The following is a 22901-nucleotide window of genomic DNA, read 5'->3' as shown; positions in this document are numbered from 1 at the left end:
AAACATATATATATATGTATATATATATGTATATATATAAATCAATAGCTCATCAACAGATACATCGATCAATGTTACATGTATAAAGTATAAAAATATAAGTATATTTGTCCATCATGTCTTTGTATCTTGTTCTGTTTACATCGTATAATATATTTATGCACTATTTGGTAAATGAATGAAACGTATATATATATATAGTTGTATGAGATGATAGTAATACGTAAGAAATAGGCTTACCTTCTGTCACATTCTTGTCAGCTTTAGGTTTTGTCGGTCTTTTGTGTTTTGGTTTTTCGTGTATTTCTGGTGTAGTGTCTTCGTGGATTTCTATTGTTGCTGTTAATGGTTCTTTACCTTCCTCTTCCACGGTCACCTCTTCAGTGACCTGTTCTTTACCTTCGTATTTCCTGGTGACACGCTTTTTGCGTACAGTTTTCTTTGTTCCTTCCTCGGTCACGATCTCGCTCGTTACGATCTCTTCTTTGACCTCTTCGACAGGCGCGGCTGGTACAATCGATTCTATCGGTAATACCATTGGTTTATCTTCGACAATTTCTTCGACAGTTACGACTGGCTCTTCGCCTTCTTCTTCTATCGTCGTCTCTTCAATAACTATTGGTTTCTCGTCACCACGTTTGGTCGTGGTTTTCTTCTTTTTGATTTTTCGCGGTTTCTTTTCAGGTATTTCTTCTGTAATTACGGTTGTAACAACCTCGACAGTTTCGATAATGTCGTCGTCTTTGGGAACGAATTTCAGATAATCTTCGGGCTTCTTCTCTTCCTCTTTCTCTTCTTCCGGTTTTTTCCAAGGTTTCAGTTTGATTTTCTCTGGCTCCTCCTTTGGAGCTTCTCTTTCAGGAATTCTCCTCTTTATTTCTTCTTCTTCTTCCGGTTCTTCTGGTTTTGGAATTCCAGGTACTATTGGAATAGCCTCGGTTTCCTGAGCTGGTGTTTTACGTTCTTTCTTTGGTTTTTTGCTTGGAACTTTCTTAGGAACTTTCTTTCCTGGCTCAGGGTACTCTGGCACCTCTCTTTCTTCCAGTTCAACTTCCGGAGTTTCTATTTCATAAGGTTCAAATGGTTTTAATTCAGGATATTCCTTCTCTTCTTTTTCTTTCTTTGGTTTCTCTTTTTCTTCTTTCTTCTTTGGAACGGGAGCCTCTTCTTCTAAAACACTTGGAACCTTCTCTGGTATCTTCTTCAGTTTCACAGTCTCTGGTTCTTCCTCTTCTGCAATCCGCGGCTTTCCTTTGCCTATTTTCAATTTCTTCGGTTTTTCTTCTTCAGGTTTTTCTGGTTTAGATTTACGTTCATATGGTGCCATTTCTTCTACCTTTTCTAACGGAACTTTCTTCAATTCTTCAAATTCTTGATCCACTTTCTCTAATTCTGTTATTTCTTTCTCTGGAAGTTTCACCTTCTTATGTCTTATCTTCTTTAATTTCAGTGCTTCTTCCATAGTATGAGATAGAATACCATTCTGTACGTAATTAGGTTCAAGTTCGGTTATAATTGGATATTTAATCGACGGTGGCCATTCGTGTTCTGTGATACGGCTGCGTAAAAGAATTTTAGGGAACTTTTCATCCTTGTCTTCTTTTTTCTTCGGTTTGACAGGAGCTTTCTTTAGTTTAATTTGCGCGAATAAAGGAGTAGCTGGTTCTTCGATCTTAGGTTTAATTGCTTTCTGTTCCTTGATACTGATCCTCATCAACTGAGGTTTCTCACCTTCAATCTTCTCAACAGGTTTTTTCTTTTTAACTTTCTTCTCTGGTTTTACTTCTGGTACAGGTTCTTCAAGTTTCTCTAGAGGTAATTCTTTCTTTAGCTCCTCGAACTCCTGATCCAACTTCTCAAGCTTTGCTATTTCTTTCTCTATGCGTTTGATCCTCTTCTTCTTTGGTTTTGGTAACTTATCAGCTTCTTCAATGTTGCGAGATAAGATACCATTTTGGACCTCGTTTGGTTCGAGCTCGTCGATCTTCAAATGTTTTATCGCTGGAGGCCACTCAATAGGTGTAATTCGGCTTCGAAGAAGAACGCGAGGAATTTTGTCTTTTTTCTCCACTGGGCGTTTCACAGTTGGAGTCTTGCGTAATTTAATTTGAGCGAACTGAGGTTTATCCACCGATACTTCTTGAACTTCGAGTTTTGTGGCTTCGAATTTGGTTATTTTCATACGTTGGAGCTTGACAGGTTTCTTCTTAGTTTTTTCTAGAGGAATTTCTGGAGCTTCAGGTGCTTCGATCTTCTCTTCTTCAGATATAAGAACTTTCTTAGGAACTTTCTTTTTAATGACTTTTTTCGATTTGCCTTCTTTCGTAACGATCTCAGTCACTTCTACTTCTTCGGGTGCTTCCGCCTTTTCTGTAGGTTCTATACGTTCTGTAACAGGAAGTGCTTTTACAATTTCTTCGACAACTTCTTCAATAGGACCTTCAGTGACAGTTGTGACAGGTCGCTTTCCTTGTTCTTCAACGGTTATCATCTCAGTCACTTGTTGTTCTTTTCCCTTGCGTTTGATAACCTTCTTTTTGGTGACTTTCTTGGGTTTGCCTTCTTTTGTCACTTCTTGCGTAACTGTAACTTGTTCACGGACCTCTTCAACTTCTCCTGGTTTAGCATGTTTTGGGACAGGAAGAGCTTTCAGTGTCTCTTCAACTATTTCTTCTGTAGGACCTTCAGTAACAGTTGTAACTGGAAGCTTGCCTTGTTCTTCAACAGTGACAACTTCAGACACTTGTTGCTCTCTTCCTTTGCGTTTGATGATCTTCTTCTTTGTGACCTTCTTAGGTTTACCTTCCTTAGTAACTTCTTCAGTGACAGTTACTTGTTCGCGAACTTCTTCAACTTCAGTTGGTTTCACATATTCTGGAACAGGAAGTGGTTTTATTACATCATCAATCAGTTCTTCAACAGGTCCCTCAGTTACGGTTGTGACAGGAGCTTTTCCTTCTTCCTCGACTGTGACAACTTCTGTTACTTGCTGTTGTGGCCCTTTACGTCTGATAACCCTCTTTTTAACTGTTTTCTTTGGTTTACCTTCTTTTGTAATTTCTTGGGTCACAGTGACTTGTTCACGAAGCTCCTCGATTTCTGATGGTTTAGCATATTTCGGTGCTGGTAAAGTTTTCAGTGTTTCTTCGACTACTTCTTCTGTTGGACCTTCAGTGACAATTGTAACTGGAGCCTTGCCTTGTTCTTCGATAGTAACTACTTCAGTAACCTGTTGTTGCTTTCCTTTACGTTTGATCTGCTTTTTCTTGGTGACTTTCGTTGGTTTACCTTCCTTAGTTATCTCTTCAGTGATAGTTACTTGTTCACGAACTTCTTCTACTTCAGTAGGTTTCACACGTTTTGCAGCAGGTAATGGTTTTACCATTTCCTCTACTATTTCCTCGACGGCACCTTCAGTGACGGTTGTTGCAGGTCTCTTTCCTTGTTCTTCAATGGTAACAACTTCTGTCACCTGTTGTTTTTTGCCTTTACGCTTAATGACCTTCTTTTTGGTGATCTTTCTTGGTTTCCCTTCTTCAGTGACTTCTTGCGTGACAGTAACTTGTTCACGAATTTCTTCTTCCTCACCCGGTTTGGCATATTCTGGACCTGATAATGTTTTAATCGTTTCTTCAACAATTTCTTCTGTAGGACCTTCAATAACAGTTGTAACTGGAGCTTTTCCCTGTTCCTCAATTGTTACTACTTCAGATACCTGCTGTTCTCTTCCTTTGCTTGTGATTACTTTCTTTTTCTTAACCTTCTTGGGTTTTCCTTCCTTGGTTAATTCTTCAGTGACAGTTACCTGTTCATGGACTTTTTCTACTTCAGATGGTTTGACAAATTCTGGAGTTGGTAGTGGTTTCAGCATGTCTTCAACTACTTCTTCTACTGGACCTTCAGTGACAGTTGTGACAGGTCTCTTGCCTTGTTCCTCCACAGTAGTAACTTCTGTAACTTGTTGTACTTTGCCTTTGCGCTTGATAACCTTTTTCTTGGTAGTTTTCTTTGGTTTACCTTCTTTGGTTATCTCTTGAGTAACTGTTACTTGTTCACGAACCTCTTCGACTTCATCTGGTTCGGCATATTCAGGAGCTGGTAATGCTTTTATGGATTCTTCTAGTATTTCTTCTGTAGGACCATCAGTGATAGTTGTAATCGGTGCCTTGCCTTGTTCTTCAACTGTGACAATGTCAGAGACTTGCTGTTCTCTTCCTTTGCGTTTAATAACTTTCTTCTTGGTAACTCTCCTAGGTTTACCTTCTTTAGTGACTTCTTCCGTAATAGTTATTTGTTCACGGATTTCTTCTTCTTCAAATGGTTTAATTTTTTCTGGAGTTGGCAATGGTTTTATTATTTCCTCGACCAATTCTTCAGTGGGCCCTTCAATTACAGTTGTAACAGGAGCCTTGCCTTGTTCTTCGACTGTTGTAACTTCTGTGACTTGTTGCTCTTTTCCTTTGCGTTTTACTACCTTCTTTTTAGTTACCTTTTTAGGTTTGCCTTCTTCCGTTACTTCTTCTGTAACGGTTACCTGTTCGCGTATTTCTTCTTCTTCTCCAGGTTTAGCATACTCCGGTGCTGGAAGAGCTTTCAGTGTCTCTTCAACCACTTCTTCAACAGGTCCTTCAGAGACAGTTTTAACAGGTCTCTTACCCTGTTCTTCAACAGTGACAACCTCTGTTACCTGTTGTTCTTTGCCCTTACGTTTGATTATTTTCTTTTTGGTTGTCTTTTTTGGTTTGCCTTCATTAGTCACTTCTTGAGTGACTGTGACTTCTTCTCGAATCTCTTCCACTTCAGATGGTTCGACGCGTTGAATTATGGGCTGAGGTTTTACAAATTCCTCCACTATTTCTTCTACAGGACCCTCGGTTACGGTTGTAACAGGTCTCTTTCCCTGTTCTTCAACGGTTACCATCTCAGTCACTTGTTGCTCTTTTCCTTTTCGTTTGATTATCTTCTTTTTGGTGATCTTTTTAGGTTTGCCTTCTTTAGTTACTTCTTCAGTGACAGTGACCTGTTCACGTATCTCTTCCACCTCAGTTGGTGTGACATACTCTGGAAGAGCCAGCGGCTTTATAACTTCCTCTACAACTTCCTCCACAGGTCCTTCAGTCACCGTTGTAACAGGTCTCTTTCCTTGCTCTTCAACAGTTACCATCTCAGTCACTTGTTGTTCATTTCCTTTTCGTTTGATTATCTTCTTTTTGGTAGTCTTTTTAGGTTTGCCTTCTTTGGTTACTTCTTCAGTGACAGTCACTTGTTCTCTGATCTCCTCAACTTCAGTTGGTCTTACTTTTTCTGGAGCAGGCAATGTTTCTATTATTTCTTCTACAACTTCTTCTGTTGGTCCCTCAGTTACAGTCGTAACTGGTCTCTTTCCTTGTTCTTCAACGGTTACCATCTCAGTTACTTGTTGTTCTTTTCCTTTTCGTTTGATTATTTTCTTTTTGGTGGTCTTTTTAGGTTTGCCTTCTTTAGTTACTTCTTCAGTGACAGTGACCTGTTCACGTATCTCTTCCACATCAGTTGGTGTGACATACTCTGGAAGAGCCAGCGGCTTTATAATTTCCTCTACAACTTCCTCCACAGGTCCTTCAGTCACCGTTGTAACAGGTCTCTTTCCTTGTTCTTCAACGGTTACCATCTCAGTCACTTGTTGCTCTTTTCCTTTTCGTTTGATTATCTTCTTTTTGGTAGTCTTTTTAGGTTTGCCTTCTTTAGTTATCTCTTCAGTGACAGTCACTTGTTCTCTGATCTCCTCAACTTCAGTTGGTCTTACTTTTTCTGGAGCAGGCAATGTTTTTATTATTTCTTCTACAACTTCTTCTGTTGGTCCCTCACTTACAGTCGTAACTGGTCTCTTTCCTTGCTCTTCAACGGTTACCATCTCAGTTACTTGTTGTTCTTTTCCTTTTCGTTTGATTATTTTCTTTTTGGTGGTCTTTTTAGGTTTGCCTTCTTTAGTTACTTCTTCAGTGACAGTGACCTGTTCACGTATCTCTTCCACATCAGTTGGTGTGACATACTCTGGAAGAGCCAGCGGCTTTATAATTTCCTCTACAACTTCCTCCACAGGTCCTTCAGTCACCGTTGTAACAGGTCTCTTTCCTTGTTCTTCAACGGTTACCATCTCAGTCACTTGTTGCTCTTTTCCTTTTCGTTTGATTATCTTCTTTTTGGTAGTCTTTTTAGGTTTGCCTTCTTTAGTTATCTCTTCAGTGACAGTCACTTGTTCTCTGATCTCCTCAACTTCAGTTGGTCTTACTTTTTCTGGAGCAGGCAATGTTTTTATTATTTCTTCTACAACTTCTTCTGTTGGTCCCTCACTTACAGTCGTAACTGGTCTCTTTCCTTGCTCTTCAACGGTTACCATCTCAGTTACTTGTTGTTCTTTTCCTTTTCGTTTGATTATTTTCTTTTTGGTGGTCTTTTTAGGTTTGCCTTCTTTAGTTACTTCTTCAGTGACAGTGACCTGTTCACGTATCTCTTCCACCTCAGTTGGTGTGACATACTCTGGAAGAGCCAGCGGCTTTATAATTTCCTCTACAACTTCCTCCACAGGTCCTTCAGTCACCGTTGTAACAGGTCTCTTTCCTTGCTCTTCAACAGTTACCATCTCAGTCACTTGTTGTTCATTTCCTTTTCGTTTGATTATCTTCTTTTTGGTAGTCTTTTTAGGTTTGCCTTCTTTGGTTACTTCTTCAGTGACAGTCACTTGTTCTCTGATCTCCTCAACTTCAGTTGGTCTTACTTTTTCTGGAGCAGGCAATGTTTCTATTATTTCTTCTACAACTTCTTCTGTTGGTCCCTCAGTTACAGTCGTAACTGGTCTCTTTCCTTGTTCTTCAACGGTTACCATCTCAGTTACTTGTTGTTCTTTTCCTTTTCGTTTGATTATTTTCTTTTTGGTGGTCTTTTTAGGTTTGCCTTCTTTAGTTACTTCTTCAGTGACAGTGACCTGTTCACGTATCTCTTCCACCTCAGTTGGTGTGACATACTCTGGAAGAGCCAGCGGCTTTATAATTTCCTCTACAACTTCCTCCACAGGTCCTTCAGTCACCGTTGTAACAGGTCTCTTTCCTTGTTCTTCAACGGTTACCATCTCAGTCACTTGTTGCTCTTTTCCTTTTCGTTTGATTATCTTCTTTTTGGTAGTCTTTTTAGGTTTTCCTTCTTTGGTTACTTCTTCAGTGACAGTCACTTGTTCTCTGATCTCCTCAACTTCAGTTGGTCTTACTTTTTCTGGAGCAGGCAATGTTTTTATTGTTTCTTCTAGAACTTCTTCTACTGGTCCTTCCTTTACAGTTATGACTGGAGCTTTGCCTTGTTCTTCAACAGTTACTATCTCAGTTACTTTCTGATCTTGACCTTTTCTTTTAATGATCTTTTTCTTTGTGGTCTTTTTCGGCTTACCTTCTCTAGTTACTTCCTCAGTAACCGTCACTTGCTCACGTACTTCTTCAACTTCGGTTGGTTCAATACGTTGCGGGGCAGGCAATGGTTTAGTGAAAGTCTCTACTATTTTTTCAACTGGTCCCTCGGTAATTGTTGTCACTGGTGCTTTTCCTTCTTCTTCAACAGTCACAATTTCAGTAACTTGTTGTTCTGGACCTTTGCGTTTGATGACTTTCTTTTTGATAGTTTTCTTTGGTTTGCCCGTTCTACTGACATCCTGGATAACTGTAACTTGTTCATGAACTTCCTCGACTTCACCTGGTTTTGCGTATTCTGCTGCTGGAAGTGGTTTAATTGTTTCGTCCACCACCTCTTCTACTGGGCCTTCCTTTATTGTAGTGACAGGAGCTTTTCCTCTCTCTTCAACTGTAACCACGTCAGTGACCTGCAGTTCTTTTCCCTTACGTTTGATGATTTTCTTCTTCGTAGTTTTCTTTGGTTTACCTTCTTTGGTTAATTCTTCGGTGACTGTGACTTGTTCAGTTACCTCTTCTACATCTTTTGGTCTAATAACTTCCGGTTTTATCAATTCTTCTACTATTTCTTCTACTGGCCCTTCAGTCACCGTCGTTACAGGTGCTTTTCCTGCTTCCTCAATAGTAACTGTTTCAGTTACTTTTTGTTCCTGACCTTTACGTTTGATAACCTTTTTCTTAATGATTTTCTTGGGTTTACCTTCTCTCGTAATTTCTTCAGTAACTGTCACTTGCTCTCTGACTTCTTCTACTTCAGTTGGTGTAATACGTTCGGGGGCGGGCAGTGGTTTTATGGTTTCCTCCACAATTTCCTCTGTTGGTCCTTCAGTCACTGTTGTTTCGGGTTTCTTTCCTTGCTCTTCAACTGTTACTACTTCCGTCACCTGTTGTTCTTTACCTCTTCGTTTAATTATCTTCTTCTTGGTAACCTTTTTGGGTTTACCTTCTCTCGTAATTTCTTCAGTAACTGTCACTTGTTCTCTGACTTCTTCTACTTCAGTTGGTGTAATGCGTTCGGGAGCGGGTAATGGTTTTATAGTTTCCTCGACTATTTCCTCTGTTGGTCCTTCAGTCACTGTTGTTTCTGGTTTCTTTCCTTGCTCTTCAACCGTTACTACTTCCGTCACCTGTTGTTCTTTACCTCTTCGTTTAATTATCTTCTTCTTGGTAACCTTTTTGGGTTTACCTTCTCTTGTAATTTCTTCAGTAACTGTCACTTGCTCTCTGACTTCTTCTACTTCAGTTGGTGTAATGCGTTCGGGAGCGGGTAATGGTTTCATAGTTTCCTCGACAATTTCCTCTGTTGGTCCTTCAGTCACTGTTGTTTCGGGTTTCTTTCCTTGCTCTTCAACCGTTACTACTTCCGTTACCTGTTGTTCTTTACCTCTTCGTTTAATTATCTTCTTCTTGGTAACCTTTTTGGGTTTACCTTCTCTCGTAATTTCTTCAGTAACTGTCACTTGTTCTCTGACTTCTTCTACTTCAGTTGGTGTAATGCGTTCGGGAGCGGGCAATTGTTTTATGGTTTCCTCTAGAATTTCCTCTGTTGGTCCTTCAGTCACTGTTGTTTCGGGTTTCTTTCCTTGCTCTTCAACCGTTACTACTTCCGTCACCTGTTGTTCTTTACCTCTACGTTTAATTATCTTCTTCTTGGTAACCTTTTTGGGTTTACCTTCCCTCGTAATTTCTTCAGTAACTGTCACTTGTTCTCTGACTTCTTCTACTTCAGTTGGTGTAATGCGTTCGGGAGCGGGCAATGGTTTTATAGTTTCCTCGACAATTTCCTCTATTGGTCCTTCAGTCACTGTTGTTACGGGTTTCTTTCCTTGCTCTTCAATCGTTACTACTTCCGTCACCTGTTGTTCTTTACCTCTTCGTTTAATTAGCTTCTTCTTGGTAACCTTTTTGGGTTTACCTTCTCTCGTAATTTCTTCAGTAACTGTCACTTGTTCTTTGACTTCTTCTACTTCAGTTGGTGTAATGCGTTCGGGAGCGGGCAATGGTTTTATAGTTTCCTCGACAATTTCCTCTATTGGACCTTCAGTCACTGTTGTTACGGGTTTCTTTCCTTGCTCTTCAATAGTTACTACTTCCGTCACCTGTTGTTCTTTACCTCTTCGTTTAATTAGCTTCTTCTTGGTAACCTTTTTGGGTTTACCTTCTCTCGTAATTTCTTCAGTAACTGTCACTTGTTCTTTGACTTCTTCTACTTCAGTTGGTGTAATGCGTTCGGGAGCGGGCAATGGTTTTATGGTTTCCTTTACAATTTCCTCTGTTGGTCCTTCAGTCACTGTTGTTTCGGGTTTCTTTCCTTGCTCTTCAACCGTTACTACTTCCGTCACCTGTTGTTCTTTACCTCTACGTTTAATTATCTTCTTCTTGGTAACCTTTTTGGGTTTACCTTCTCTTGTAATTTCTTCAGTAACTGTCACTTGTTCTCTGACTTCTTCTACTTCAGTTGGTGTAATACGTTCGGGAGCGGGCAGTGGTTTTATGGTTTCCTCGACAATTTCCTCTGTTGGTCCTTCAGTCACTGTAGTTTCGGGTTTCTTTCCTTGCTCTTCAACCGTTACTACTTCCGTCACCTGTTGTTGTTTACCTCTTCGTTTAATTATCTTCTTCTTGGTAACCTTTTTGGGTTTACCTTCTCTTGTAATTTCTTCAGTAACTGTCACTTGTTCTCTGACTTCTTCTACTTCAGTTGGTGTAATGCGTTCGGGAGCGGGTAATGGTTTTATAGTTTCCTCGACAATTTCCTCTGTTGGTCCTTCAGTCACTGTTGTTTCGGGTTTCTTTCCTTGCTCTTCAACTGTTACTACTTCCGTCACCTGTTGTTCTTTACCTCTTCGTTTAATTATCTTCTTCTTGGTAACCTTTTTGGGTTTACCTTCTCTTGTAATTTCTTCAGTAACTGTCACTTGTTCTCTGACTTCTTCTACTTCAGTTGGTGTAATGCGTTCGGGAGCGGGTAATGGTTTTATAGTTTCCTCGACAATTTCCTCTGTTGGTCCTTCAGTCACTGTTGTTTCGGGTTTCTTTCCTTGCTCTTCAACTGTTACTACTTCCGTCACCTGTTGTTCTTTACCTCTTCGTTTAATTATCTTCTTCTTGGTAACCTTTTTGGGTTTACCTTCTCTCGTAACTTCTTCAGTAACTGTCACTTGTTCTCTGACTTCTTCTACTTCAGTTGGTGTAATGCGTTCGGGAGCGGGTAATGGTTTTATAGTTTCCTCGACAATTTCCTCTGTTGGTCCTTCAGTCACTGTTGTTTCGGGTTTCTTTCCTTGCTCTTCAACTGTTACTACTTCCGTCACCTGTTGTTCTTTACCTCTTCGTTTAATTATCTTCTTCTTGGTAACCTTTTTGGGTTTACCTTCTCTCGTAACTTCTTCAGTAACTGTCACTTGTTCTCTGACTTCTTCTACTTCAGTTGGTGTAATGCGTTCGGGAGCGGGTAATGGTTTTATAGTTTCCTCGACTATTTCCTCTGTTGGTCCTTCAGTCACTGTTGTTTCTGGTTTCTTTCCTTGCTCTTCAACCGTTACTACTTCCGTCACCTGTTGTTCTTTACCTCTTCGTTTAATTATCTTCTTCTTGGTAACCTTTTTGGGTTTACCTTCTCTCGTAACTTCTTCAGTAACTGTCACTTGCTCTCTGACTTCTTCTACTTCAGTTGGTGTAATGCGTTCGGGAGCTGGTAATGGTTTCATAGTTTCCTCGACAATTTCCTCTATTGGTCCTTCAGTCACTGTTGTTTTGGGTTTCTTTCCTTGCTCTTCAACCGTTACTACTTCCGTCACCTGTTGTTCTTTACCTCTTCGTTTAATTATCTTCTTCTTGGTAACCTTTTTGGGTTTACCTTCTCTCGTAACTTCTTCAGTAACTGTCACTTGCTCTCTGACTTCTTCTACTTCAGTTGGTGTAATGCGTTCGGGAGCTGGTAATGGTTTTATAGTTTCCTCGACAATTTCCTCTGTTGGTCCTTCAGTCACTGTTGTTTCGGGTTTCTTTCCTTGCTCTTCAACTGTTACTACTTCCGTCACCTGTTGTTCTTTACCTCTTCGTTTAATTATCTTCTTCTTGGTAACCTTTTTGGGTTTACCTTCTCTCGTAACTTCTTCAGTAACTGTCACTTGCTCTCTGACTTCTTCTACTTCAGTTGGTGTAATGCGTTCGGGAGCTGGTAATGGTTTCATAGTTTCCTCGACAATTTCCTCTATTGGTCCTTCAGTCACTGTTGTTTCGGGTTTCTTTCCTTGCTCTTCAACTGTTACTACTTCCGTCACCTGTTGTTCTTTACCTCTTCGTTTAATTATCTTCTTCTTGGTAACCTTTTTGGGTTTACCTTCTCTCGTAACTTCTTCAGTAACTGTCACTTGCTCTCTGACTTCTTCTACTTCAGTTGGTGTAATGCGTTCGGGAGCTGGTAATGGTTTCATAGTTTCCTCGACAATTTCCTCTATTGGTCCTTCAGTCACTGTTGTTTTGGGTTTCTTTCCTTGCTCTTCAACCGTTACTACTTCCGTCACCTGTTGTTCTTTACCTCTTCGTTTAATTATCTTCTTCTTGGTAACCTTTTTGGGTTTACCTTCTCTCGTAACTTCTTCAGTAACTGTCACTTGCTCTCTGACTTCTTCTACTTCAGTTGGTGTAATACGTTCGGGAGCTGGCAATGGTTTTATAGTTTCCTCGACAACTTCTTCTATTGGTCCTTCAGTTACTGTAGTAACAGGTGCTTTATCCTGTTCTTCGACTGTAACCACTTCTGTCACTTGTTGCTTCTGTCCCTTTCGCTTGATGATCTTCTTCCTTGTAGTCTTTTTTGGTTTACCCCACCTGGTTACTTCTTCCGTAATTGTAACTTGTTCTTTAACTTCTTCAACCTCTGATGGTTTAGCATACGCTGATGCAGGTAAACGTTTCATAATCTCTTCCACTATTTCTTCCACTGGTCCTTCAATGATACTGGTCTCCGGAGCTTTCCCTTCTTCTTCGACTGTCACTACTTCAGTCACCTGTTGCTCCTTGCCATCCCTCTTAATTACCTTCTTCTTGGTAACCTTCTTAGGTTTACCTTCTTTTGATACTTCTTCCGTCACCGTCACTTGCTCTTCCACTTGTTGCACCGTGGGTGTAATATACTCCACTGGTGCCAATGGTTTCGTTTCCTCCTCTGGTATTTGTTCTTCTACTGGCTTCTCCTTTTTAATTTTTCTTTCAGTCGTTTCTATCATCTCCATTGGTTTTGTTATGACCGTCGTTACAGGTGCTTTGCCTTCCTCTTCCACCGTCGTTTCTTCGGTAACTTTTTGAGTTCTTCCTTTCTGACGTATAATCTTCTTCGTTACTTTCTTAGTTTTATCAGTATCTTGAACTTGAATTATTTCAACTTCTACTTTCTCCTCTTCCTTCTGAGTTTCCTCAACCTCGTCGATTCTTGTAGGTATTATCTCTTCAACATCCATAGTTGTTGTAATTTCTTCAATAGGCATAAATTGTTTCTTCGGTATCGTTGGTATCTGTGGTTTAATATCTTCAAGTTCCTCCTCAATGACAACGACATTATCTTCTTCAGCTTCTGTTTTAGGCTTTTTCTTACGAATAATCGTTTTCTTAGTCTTAACCGCCGCTGTTTCATCCTCTTTACTTCCGCGCCTGAATTTCGTTGTATATTCTTCAATTACTTCTGTGTCTGATTCAGTCAATTGCTGTGGCGTATCGTGTTTTGTGTGTTGTGTGATTGTGATGTGATGTTGTTGCGCTGGTACTTCTGTAGTTTCTGAAATGTATACAAGAACAAGTGTGATATGATTATCGTGTCGTGACAGTAATCGTTCGCGCACTATTTTGCTTTTCTTTTACTTTTCTTTGGTTTGACTTCTCACATATAACCGTGAAACTTCACCGAAAGCGTATTCGGGGCTTGGGTTGGTTAATTTGTATTGTTTGTGTCTCGAATCATCGATTTCGTAACACAAAACACTAAACGCGACGTATAAACCTGATGAAATTCTTGTATTTTGTCTGATGAATGAACTGTTGTGTGTTCTGTGTGATAGTAATCCGTGTTGTTTATATGAACCTTTCCATATCGTGTTTGATTTTGTGTGTTGTCTACATACCTACCTTACATGATTTCCTACAACCATTATCCTATACCTGACGACCCTATCAAACCTGCTTGGAAGACGCATTTAAACGTTTTGCGCGTTGATCGTTCTTCCGCTTCGATCGAGCCTCCCCTATGATCTCTCAACAACCAAATCAATATAACCACTATTGTCAATGCGTCTTCTGGTCCAATCCTAATCGTCCACATGCTCGTCCGTCCCGTCGATGCCAATCGAATACCTTGATAACAATAATACTCACCCATAACGTGTTCCAGGTGTTCTGCCTCGATAGTAACGCTCGCTAACTTCGCGAAAGGTAATACAGACTCGGGCATTTCTGACTCAATCTCACCAGAGCTCAATGGCTCTGTTACGATTACACCTTGTTGAATCTCCTCTACACCTTTGGCTGTCTTTTTTTCTGGTCTAGTTACTTTAAATTCGCCAGCTGCGTCAGCTGGTTGAATTTCAGTTTTTACAGCTACTTCGTGTTTAATCACATCAGGTTGAGCTGAAACTTCTTTAGCAACGCCTTTTATGACTTCCTTTGACTCTTGTTCCGTGGCCGTCACTTGAGTTATTTCGACACTCTCAGACACACGGAACGACATCTCTGCTATAGCTGACTTAGCTGTTTTTTCTACGATAAACGTATCTTCGCTTTCTTGGGTTATTGGCTGTATTTGTTCTATACTTTCGAATGGAATTTGTTCAGGAACTATTTGTTTGGTATCTGGTTTTGTAGTTTCTTGTAACTCTTCAGCTATAACTGATGTAATTACTTGAGATTTTTGAGCAACCTGGATACCTAGTAGACTAGGTTTGGCTGTTTGAGCGGTAGGTTCGTCAGGAGTTGGAAGACCCTGCTCTGCTTCACCAAACGCGACTTCTGATACTGATAGGGAAAGCAACTCTTCTAATTGAGGTTTTCCTTTTTGTTCTTCCGGTACTTTTGGTTTATGAAGTTCTTGAGCACTGGTCATAGTTAATATTTCCGAGGTCTCTGCGACTTCAATACTATCTAACTGTGGATGTGCCTTGCGTTCTTTAGGAGCTTCTGGAGCTGGTAATTCCTTCTCAGCTTCTGTCGATACCACTTCTGAAACAGTGAGGAAGCTGAGCTCTTCCACATCTGGTCTACCCTTCTGACTCTCCGGCTTATCCAACTTCTGCAACTCTTCGACATTCGTCACAGTTAAGACTTCGGTTTTCTCAGCTACCTCTCTGCCAGTCATCTGTGGCTGAGCAATCTTCTCACTCGGTTTTTCGGGAGATGGCAGAGTATCCTCCAATTCACTAGACATTACTTGAGAAACTGTTATAGACGTAAGTTCGTCCAATCGTGGTTTTACTTTTTGTCCTTCAGGTAATATGTGCTTTTCTAATTCTTCTACATTCGTCACAGTAAGAATTTGACTAGTCTCGGCGACTTCTCTCCCCGTAAAAGCAGGCTTAGCAGTCGCTGTGCTAGGTGCTACTTGTTTCTCTAACGTCTCTTCAGTCTCGTGCGAGACAGTCTGAGAAACTGTAACAGAAGTCAGTTCTTCTACATTTGGTTTTCCTTTCTGTTGTTCCGGTGCATGCTCAGCTATTAGTTCCTCCGCTGCCATCATAGTCAAAATTTGTGTGGTTTCTGCTACATCACGACCTAGTAAACTCGGCTGTGCCATTTTTTCTGTAGGCACTTCAGGACTAGGTAACAAGTCCTCCATCTCAGTAGAAACTGTCTGTGATATTGACAGAGACACAAATTCTTCCAAACCAGGAACTCCTTTCTGTTCTCCAGGCTTTTTATCTTCAGCCAACGTATCAACATTCGCCATAGTCATAACTTCCATGGTCTGTGCCACGTCTCTGCCTATCATGCTTGGCTGTGCCTCCCTTTCAACTGGAATTTCCGGCGCAGGCAAAGCTTCCTCTGCTTCTTGAGAAACCACCTGTGAAACTGTCAAAGGAGATAATTCTTCAACTTGCGGTTTTCCTTTTTGTTCTTCTGGTGCTTTGGGTGCTACAAGTTCTTCTGCACTGGCAACAGTCAACACCTGCATAGTTTCTGCTACGTCTCTTCCTATTAGACTAGGCTGAGCTGTCTTCTCTTTTGGAACTTCCGCTGTTGGTAGTGCTTCCTCAGCTTCTTCAGATACAACATGAGAAATTGTAAGTGGAGTCAGTTCGTCCAATTTTGGTTTTCCTTTCTGTTCTTCAGGACGTTTCACTGTAAGATCTTCAGCTTCGGTTATGGTGGTCACTTGAGATGTTTCTGCAGCTTCTCGGCCTAGTATATTGAACTCCGCCTTCTGATCTTTAGGCATAAACTTGGTAGTGAATATGTCCTCCGTTTCGTTGGAAATTACTTCAGAAATCGTTACCGAAGACAATTCTTCTACTTCCATTTTACCTTGTTGTTCCTTCAATTGAGTTACTTTTTCGAATTCTTCAGTGGTTGCTCCAGTGACTATCTGCGTTACTTCAGGAACTTCTCTGCCAGTTAAACTAGGCTGAGCTTGCTGCCCTTTAGGTGCAACAGTTGCAGGCAAAATATCTTCAATTTCATTAGAAACTACTTCAGTAACTGTAACAGTGGTAAGTCCTTCCATCTGAGGTTTTCCTTTTTGTTCTTCAGGTTTGAATTTCCCTTCAAACGTCTCTTCGCGTTCACCAGTCGTCGTCTCCATCTTAACAGCTGTCTCTATGGCAGTTTGTGTCATTGTGGCTTGAGAAGATACTCGTTTCTCTTCGTGGATCTCTTGAGTGCTCTGAATACTCTCCACTAACGATCCAACTACAGTTTCATGAAGACTGATATCTTGAGTGGCTATAACTCCTTCTCTTTTGGGTGCTACATCAAAGACACTCTCTTTGTCTTCTGTAATAGTCTCCGAAATTTGAAGAGGCGTCATTTTCTGTATATCTATATCTGCTTTTTGAGTTTGAGGTTTGAACACGCCTTCGAACGAACGTTCACTTTCTTCAACTATATTCTGACTCACAATGATACTTTCAAACGTGTCTTGTCCAGGAACAGCTACTTGAGGTTGCATGGTAATATCCTTTACTTTATCTGGCATATTAACTTGAGACTCAACGGTAGTGGTCTCGATAATATTACGTTCTGTGATGATTGTGCTACTAGCTGTCTGAGCAGCTTCCAATTTCTTCTCCTTCAATAGAGACTCAACCTCAGCTGATGTCACTTCCGTCACAGATATTCCGTGACCTTCCTCAAACATGGGCACTGCAATCGACGAAATTGTTTTTGGATATTTATCAAATATTCCTTCACTCTCTGCGCTTGGAATATCTTCAATAATTATAGGTTCTAAAGCATCTTGTTTAGGATGAGCTTTGACCTCGCGTTTCTCTAAGGGCTGAACAGCACCAGTGCTCTGTTCGACAAATACCTCAGCCTTCTGCGCCACGTCCATTCCAACCTTCGTCAAAGTAACCTCTGCAGTGCTCTCTTCACGTTTCTGTATGGTCATAGTGTCTTCCTTATCCTGAGTGATTACATGAGAAACTGTGACACTCTTTCCTTCCACGAAGCTCACTTTCGCGCTATGTTCATCCAACTTCATCTTCTCCTCGAATATCGCACTATGTTCTTGCGGAACCGTTTCACTAATATCAACGCTCTCCAGCATAGTTTGAATAGAATGAGCTTCAAAAGTCGTCGGTTTTGGTGCTTCAGGAAAATCTCCAAGTCCCTCTCTGAGATTTACTTCCATCTGTTCAGCGACTTCTTTGCCTTCCATCGCTGGTTTTGCTACTTCCTCGCGAGGTTTCTTCATAGCTGACAGTTCTACTTCACCATCTTGAGCTGTAGTTGCTTCTGTTATAGCAATAAACCTGTTCTCATCTATTGTTACACGTGCACTAGTCTTCTGCATCGATATTTCCTCAACCTTATCTATTTCTTTTTCTGCTAGGATTTGTTCCGTCATTTCGATTGTTTCGAATGGTTTCTGGCCTACTTGTGCTGTTGCTGTGATAGGTTTGACAATGTCCACATCTCCAGTACTTATCTGTGGAATAACCTCTGATCCTTCCGCCACTTCATGTCCGGATACAATACCTGGCACTGCCGATCGTGTTTTCTCTTCTTGAACAGTTTTTAATATCTCTTCCTTATCAGCTGCGCTGACTTCAGTCACAGTAGTCACGCGTTTACCTTCTTCGATAGAGACTTCTACCTTCTGAACTTCTGGCTTGAATTTTCCTTCGAAAATATTTTCTTGATCTTGAACGATATCTTGAGTGACTTGTACACTTTGATATACTTCTTGACTGGGAAGTGCCTTTTTAGTATCTGGTTTCTCTACCTTCACTTCTGCTACTGAATCTTCAACAGAGATAGTAGTAGTTTCAGCAATTGCACGAGTGGTGTCTAATCCAACAGAAGCTGCATGTTTGGATGGTTGTTCTTCAGAAATATATAAAGATTCTTTGTCTGCAGGAGTTACTTGAGATACAGTCACGATCTTTCTACCTTCTTCAAGATCTACAACAGCTCTCTTATCTTCTGGTAATTGTCCTGGTATAAATTTGTCTTCACTTTCTTGAACAATAGTCTGAGACTCAATTAATGAAGTAAATGGAACATGTTCTGGCATTGCAGTGGCACCTGATGGTTTCTCCTCAACAAATTCGCCTGTGCTAAAATCTACAACTTGCACAGTTGTTTCTGCGACTACGTGACCAGAAACCAAACTCTTTCCAGCTGTCTTCATCTCTGGCAGCTCTTTAGACTTATATTCTTCCTCTTTATCTTCCAAAACCACGGTTGACACCTGTATACTCTGTTCTTCCACTAGAGACATGTCGGCCAGAGCTTGCAATGGCGCTTTATCCTTATTAAACAATCCTTCAGCTTCAGTTGGTTGTGTTTCTGAGCTAATTATAGCTTCCAGAGGAATACTAGATGGCACTGCTGCGGCTGAAACTGGTTTCACCTCTTCCAATTTTCCAGCACTAGAATCTACAGTCACCTCTGTCTTCTCAGCGATCACGTGGCCAGCAAACTGAACACTAGCCTGTTTTTCAGTCGGTTTCTCAGGAATTTTGAGAATATCTTCTTTATCAGCTGGAATTTCAGTAGTGGTAGTGGCACTGATAATTTCATTGATAGATATTTCTGCTTTGTTGGTGATTACAGGTTTGTCCATGAATTCTTTCTCAGTCTCAGACACAACCGTCTCAGTTTGAACGATGCTTTCAAATGGCAATCGTTCTTCTTTAGCTGCGACTGTGGTTGGTGCAGGCACAGTTAAGTCTCCAGAAACAGCAGCTGGATTGATCTCTGTCAGCTGAGCCACTTTATGAGCATCGAAACTAGGGACAGCTTGTTTACCATGGATCTCTAGCTTCTCGAAGTATTCCTTCTCCATATCTGAAGCAATGGTCTCAATTACTGTAATTCCTTCTTCTTCCTGGAATGAAATATCTACTACTTTTTTATCTGGTTGTACAAAGTCTTCCATAGGCTTTTCTAGATCACCAGCAGCCGTCTCAGAAGCAATTAAACTGTGGAAAGTAATATGATCTGTTGTAGCTGTTGCCGTAAGAGCCTCTTTGCGTTCAAATTCGCCCACATTATCTGTCGTAGTGGTCTCACTAGTCTGAGCGACAATATGTGTTGGGATATCGAAGCTAGCTGTCTTGGTCTCTGGTTTCTCACCTTCTGGAAGCAGACTCTCTTTATCTTCGGTAGTAACTGCTGAAACAATTAAACCTTCTCCTGTCACGAATTCAAGATTCGCTTTCTTATCAGAGGGTTTAATCTCACTGAATGGTGCTTCTGTCTCTCTGGTCTGTACTTCTTCGGCAATTGCAGCTTCGATAGGTAATATCGTGGTTTTTGGTTTCATTTCTTGAACCGCTTCATGTGGTAGATCACTTAAGCTTGTGTCACTAAGGATTTCCAATTTGGATGCTACTCCTTGTGTGTCGATGTCTACGGTAGCTTCTACACCTTTAGGTTTTTCTTCTCGAGTGAATATTCCCTCTTTGTCTTCTGGATACGTTATACCTACCACGATACCTTGACCTTCTTCAAAAGTGACTTCAATGTTCTTAGTATCAGGTTTTATATCTTCTTGGAGAGGCGACTCTTTCTCAGAAATAGATATCTCTGTCTGTTCAACGACTTCCAATCCACTCTGTTGTTGACTAGCATGTTCTTCCTTTGTCTTGTCTTCTTTCAGAATATCTACATTGCTCGCAAGAACTGTCTCCTGTAACTCAGCAACCTCGTGTCCTCCAGTGATTCCTAATGTAACTTTTCTTTCTTTTGGTATCTCTTCCACTTCCAACTTTTCTTCTTCCTGGACACTGGTTATCTCAGTGACTGTTAATTTCTCAGTCTTCATCTGAATTTCAACCTCAGCACTCTGAGTAGTTGGCAAAACATCTGCTTCTCTCGTTTTCTCTGTTTCAGCAATAGTTGTCTCTGTGATAACCAATTCTTCCAAAGCATCTCTTTGTGGAATAGCCTTTCCAGATTTAGGTCTGTCAATACTCATATCTGCGGTGCTTTGCTCCACTAAAGTTTCTGATTTTAATGCAACTGTGTGACCGGACACCAATGTTTGAGCAGTATAATCCTGCGGCTTCACGTCAGGACTGTAAACATTCTCGCGATCGTGGGGAATAACCTCCAAGACAGTTGGGCCAGGTCTGGGTTCAGTCAATTCCACAATTGCAGTCTTCTGGTCTGGCTGTACGTCAGTTTTATACAAATCTTCTTTCTCTGCTAACTGCTGCATGGCTACAGTTACGCTCTCTAGTGGAACATGTGATGGTTGAGCTACACCAGAAGCTGGCTTCTCTTCAGGCACGTATTCTCCAGTTGGTGAATGAGTTCTGACTTCTTCGAACACTGGTGCGACTTGTGTAGTAAATTCTGTGCTAGCATAAGCTCCTTTAATTTCAGATACTTGTGTATATTCAGCTTCTCTCTCGCTAGCGATTACCATAGTAGTATGAACGCCTTCTATCTCGTTCATTGTAACTTCAGCCGTCTTTGATTCGGGTGCTTTGTCTTTTTCAACCGGTGCTACGTCTTCTGCTGCAATAGTCTCTCGCACTACAGTTTCTTGTAATCCAATGGGTTCTATTTTAGCCGTGCCAGAAGATGGAACTTCTTTCTTGATAACACCTAGATTATCTTCTGGTTGAATCATCTCAACCTCTAACGAAACTACAGGATGAGTAGGTACTGTCTTGCCACGATGAGATTCTGGCATTTCGAAGATTTTAAGATCAGCTTCCTTTTCTATAGACGTAGTCTGGAACACTTCAACGCTTCTAATAGCGTCGTAACTAGTTTCTACTATACGTTCTTCGGGTTTGACTATTTCATCCATTTTTGCCTCACGATCGTGAGTCATGGTTTCCTGAACCATCTTAGCCTCTGTCAACTGCACAGCCACGGTTCCACTTTCTTCCACATATTTCAACTCTTCCTTGAAATCTGACGGATAATCTGCTGTCTGGATTTCTGATACCATCACATGTTCTTCAGGTCTGATAGAAGTCTCCGCTAATACTTTCGTAGGCTTCTGATCTGGATGATAAATACCCTCGGACTCCTGAATAAGTGTACTCGTGATGGATCCAATTTCTAATGGAGATATTGATGTCTCTGCTGTCTTGGTAGTTGGTTTGTCTCCTGGTTGATACTCTTTCTCTTTCTCAGACGGGACAGTCTCCACTGTCACAGCTGATGTAATCTCGACTACATTTAAATCAGCAACAGCCTTCTTCATCTCTTCAATTGTCAAACGAGTCTCTGTGTCTTGCGTTTGAACTGTAGATACAGAAACTCCTTCTAACAGAGTTACATTTGGAGTAGCCTCGAATGTATCAGTTTTCCTTTCAGAAATAAACACTCCCTCACTTTCCTGAACAACATTCTGTTGGATAATTGCTGTTTCGTTTCCATAAGATATTCCAATTTGTGCTTTCTGACTAGGTGGTAATCTACCTGGAACATATTCACCTTCCTTCTCAGGAGCGTGCATTTCTTCTGTGACTCGTTGACGTTGCGGAATAACAGTTTCTGTGGCGACTTCTGTAGGAACTACCAGTTCTGGGTAATACTTTCCTGGTTTATCTTCTGCTCGAACTTCTTCGACAACCAATGGTTCAACTGCTGTCACGTTTATTCTGGGTTTAGTTGGCACAGTCTTTAATGGTTCTAATTTGTCTTCTGACAATCCCTCTTGAACTTCATAGACTGATAAGCCTACTTGAGGCAGAATAGTGTCTTCTGCTTTGACTGTCAATGGCGACACAAAATCTTCTGTTGGAGCTTCCTTTTGACTTACCATGGTTTCATACACAGTAGTAGCTTCTTGAAGAGTCACACTAACGTCTGCAGTTCTACTGACTTCTTGTTTGTCTATAGTTAAAGTGGATAGATTAGCATCGTTGGTCAAGGTCTCACTGACAATTAGACCTTCCGATGGAACGAAAGCTGGTGTTGCCTCGTAGGATGTAGGTTTGAATGTATCAGAAAATTCGCCAGTGGAAGCTTGAATTGTTGTTTCTGTTGTAGAATAAGGTTCTACCGGTGAAATAGATAAGGAAGCTTTACGTTCAATGGGCCTAATTTGAGTTATATCGTCGATTTCCTTTTCCTGAACGGGGACCAGTTGCTCTGTTAATGGGGTAATCGTGTCCATAGTTAATTTAGCTTTCTCTAATTCTGGTTTTCCAGGTGCTTGTTCGATAGTACGATCCAAAGGTACTATTTGATGTCTTTGGCTAGAAACGTTTAACATGATCGAAGGCATTGATTTATCTTTTGTCACTTCGAATTCCTCGATTTCTTCCAGCTCAACCTCGTCTTTTCCAATCTTAGGTCGTTTGGGTTTCAATTCTTTTCTTACTTTTTCTACTATTTCTTCTTCTTCTTCCTCTACAACCTGTTTCTCTAAATCATCGCGTTTCTTTTGTTTTTGAGCCACCCTGCCCTTCGAGTCTGTTTCAATAACGATCGTTTCGATTTCTTCCTCAATTTCTTCCACATCCTTTTTCTTCTTCTTCTTCTTTTCAGTCTCTTCGATCTCCTCGATTTCTACAACTTGAACCCCCTCGTCCCTATCTTCCTTTTTCTCCTCGATTTGTTCCTTTGGTTTTGTTACTTTTCGTTCGTGCAGTGTCGTGTATGCCTGCCGTGTGTCCTCGTATTCTGTGGAAAGTATGTGAGAATATTCGTGTCAATCATAAACGCGGACATGTTCGGTCTTTCTCTCACGTTAAGCCTTTCGCTCAGTTCGTTCGTTCGCACGCTCTCACTTTCCCGAGTTAGGCGACAAAATTTCATTCTCGTAATTTTTTTTACATTTGTTTG

General features: G+C 40.8%; 1 protein-coding gene across 18 annotated transcripts in view; it reads right to left on the bottom strand.

Annotated features, from left to right (window-relative positions):
- Positions 1 to 22901, bottom strand: part of LOC138190159 (titin) — a 149828-nt gene that overhangs the window by 22797 nt on the left and 104130 nt on the right. For 13 of the 18 annotated variants that reach the window (XR_011172607.1, XM_069109558.1, XM_069109465.1 and 10 more), the window contains 3 exons: positions 13809 to 22739; positions 10036 to 13215; positions 241 to 9792 (listed from right to left, as the gene is read on the bottom strand). The exons of 1 other annotated variant lie outside the window; for it this stretch is intronic. Coding sequence is in view for 14 of the 17 variants with exons in the window: in XM_069109558.1 (XP_068965659.1) it covers positions 241 to 9792; positions 10036 to 13215; positions 13809 to 22739 (21663 nt within the window). In the remaining 3 variants the exon portion in view is untranslated. Of the gene's footprint in view, positions 1 to 240; positions 9793 to 10035; positions 13216 to 13808; positions 22740 to 22901 lie in introns of those variants that run through there. 4 more of the 18 variants (XM_069109768.1, XM_069109940.1, XR_011172689.1 and 1 more) reach the window with 4 other exon arrangements.

The sequence above is a fragment of the Bombus flavifrons genome, chromosome 1 (genome assembly GCF_040668555.2).
Source record: "Bombus flavifrons isolate JBK064 chromosome 1, iyBomFlav1_principal, whole genome shotgun sequence".
In the NCBI taxonomy this organism is placed as follows: domain Eukaryota; kingdom Metazoa; phylum Arthropoda; class Insecta; order Hymenoptera; family Apidae; genus Bombus; species Bombus flavifrons.
Note: the sequence above shows the minus strand (reverse complement) of the source record. Positions and strands in the feature narration are given on the sequence as shown.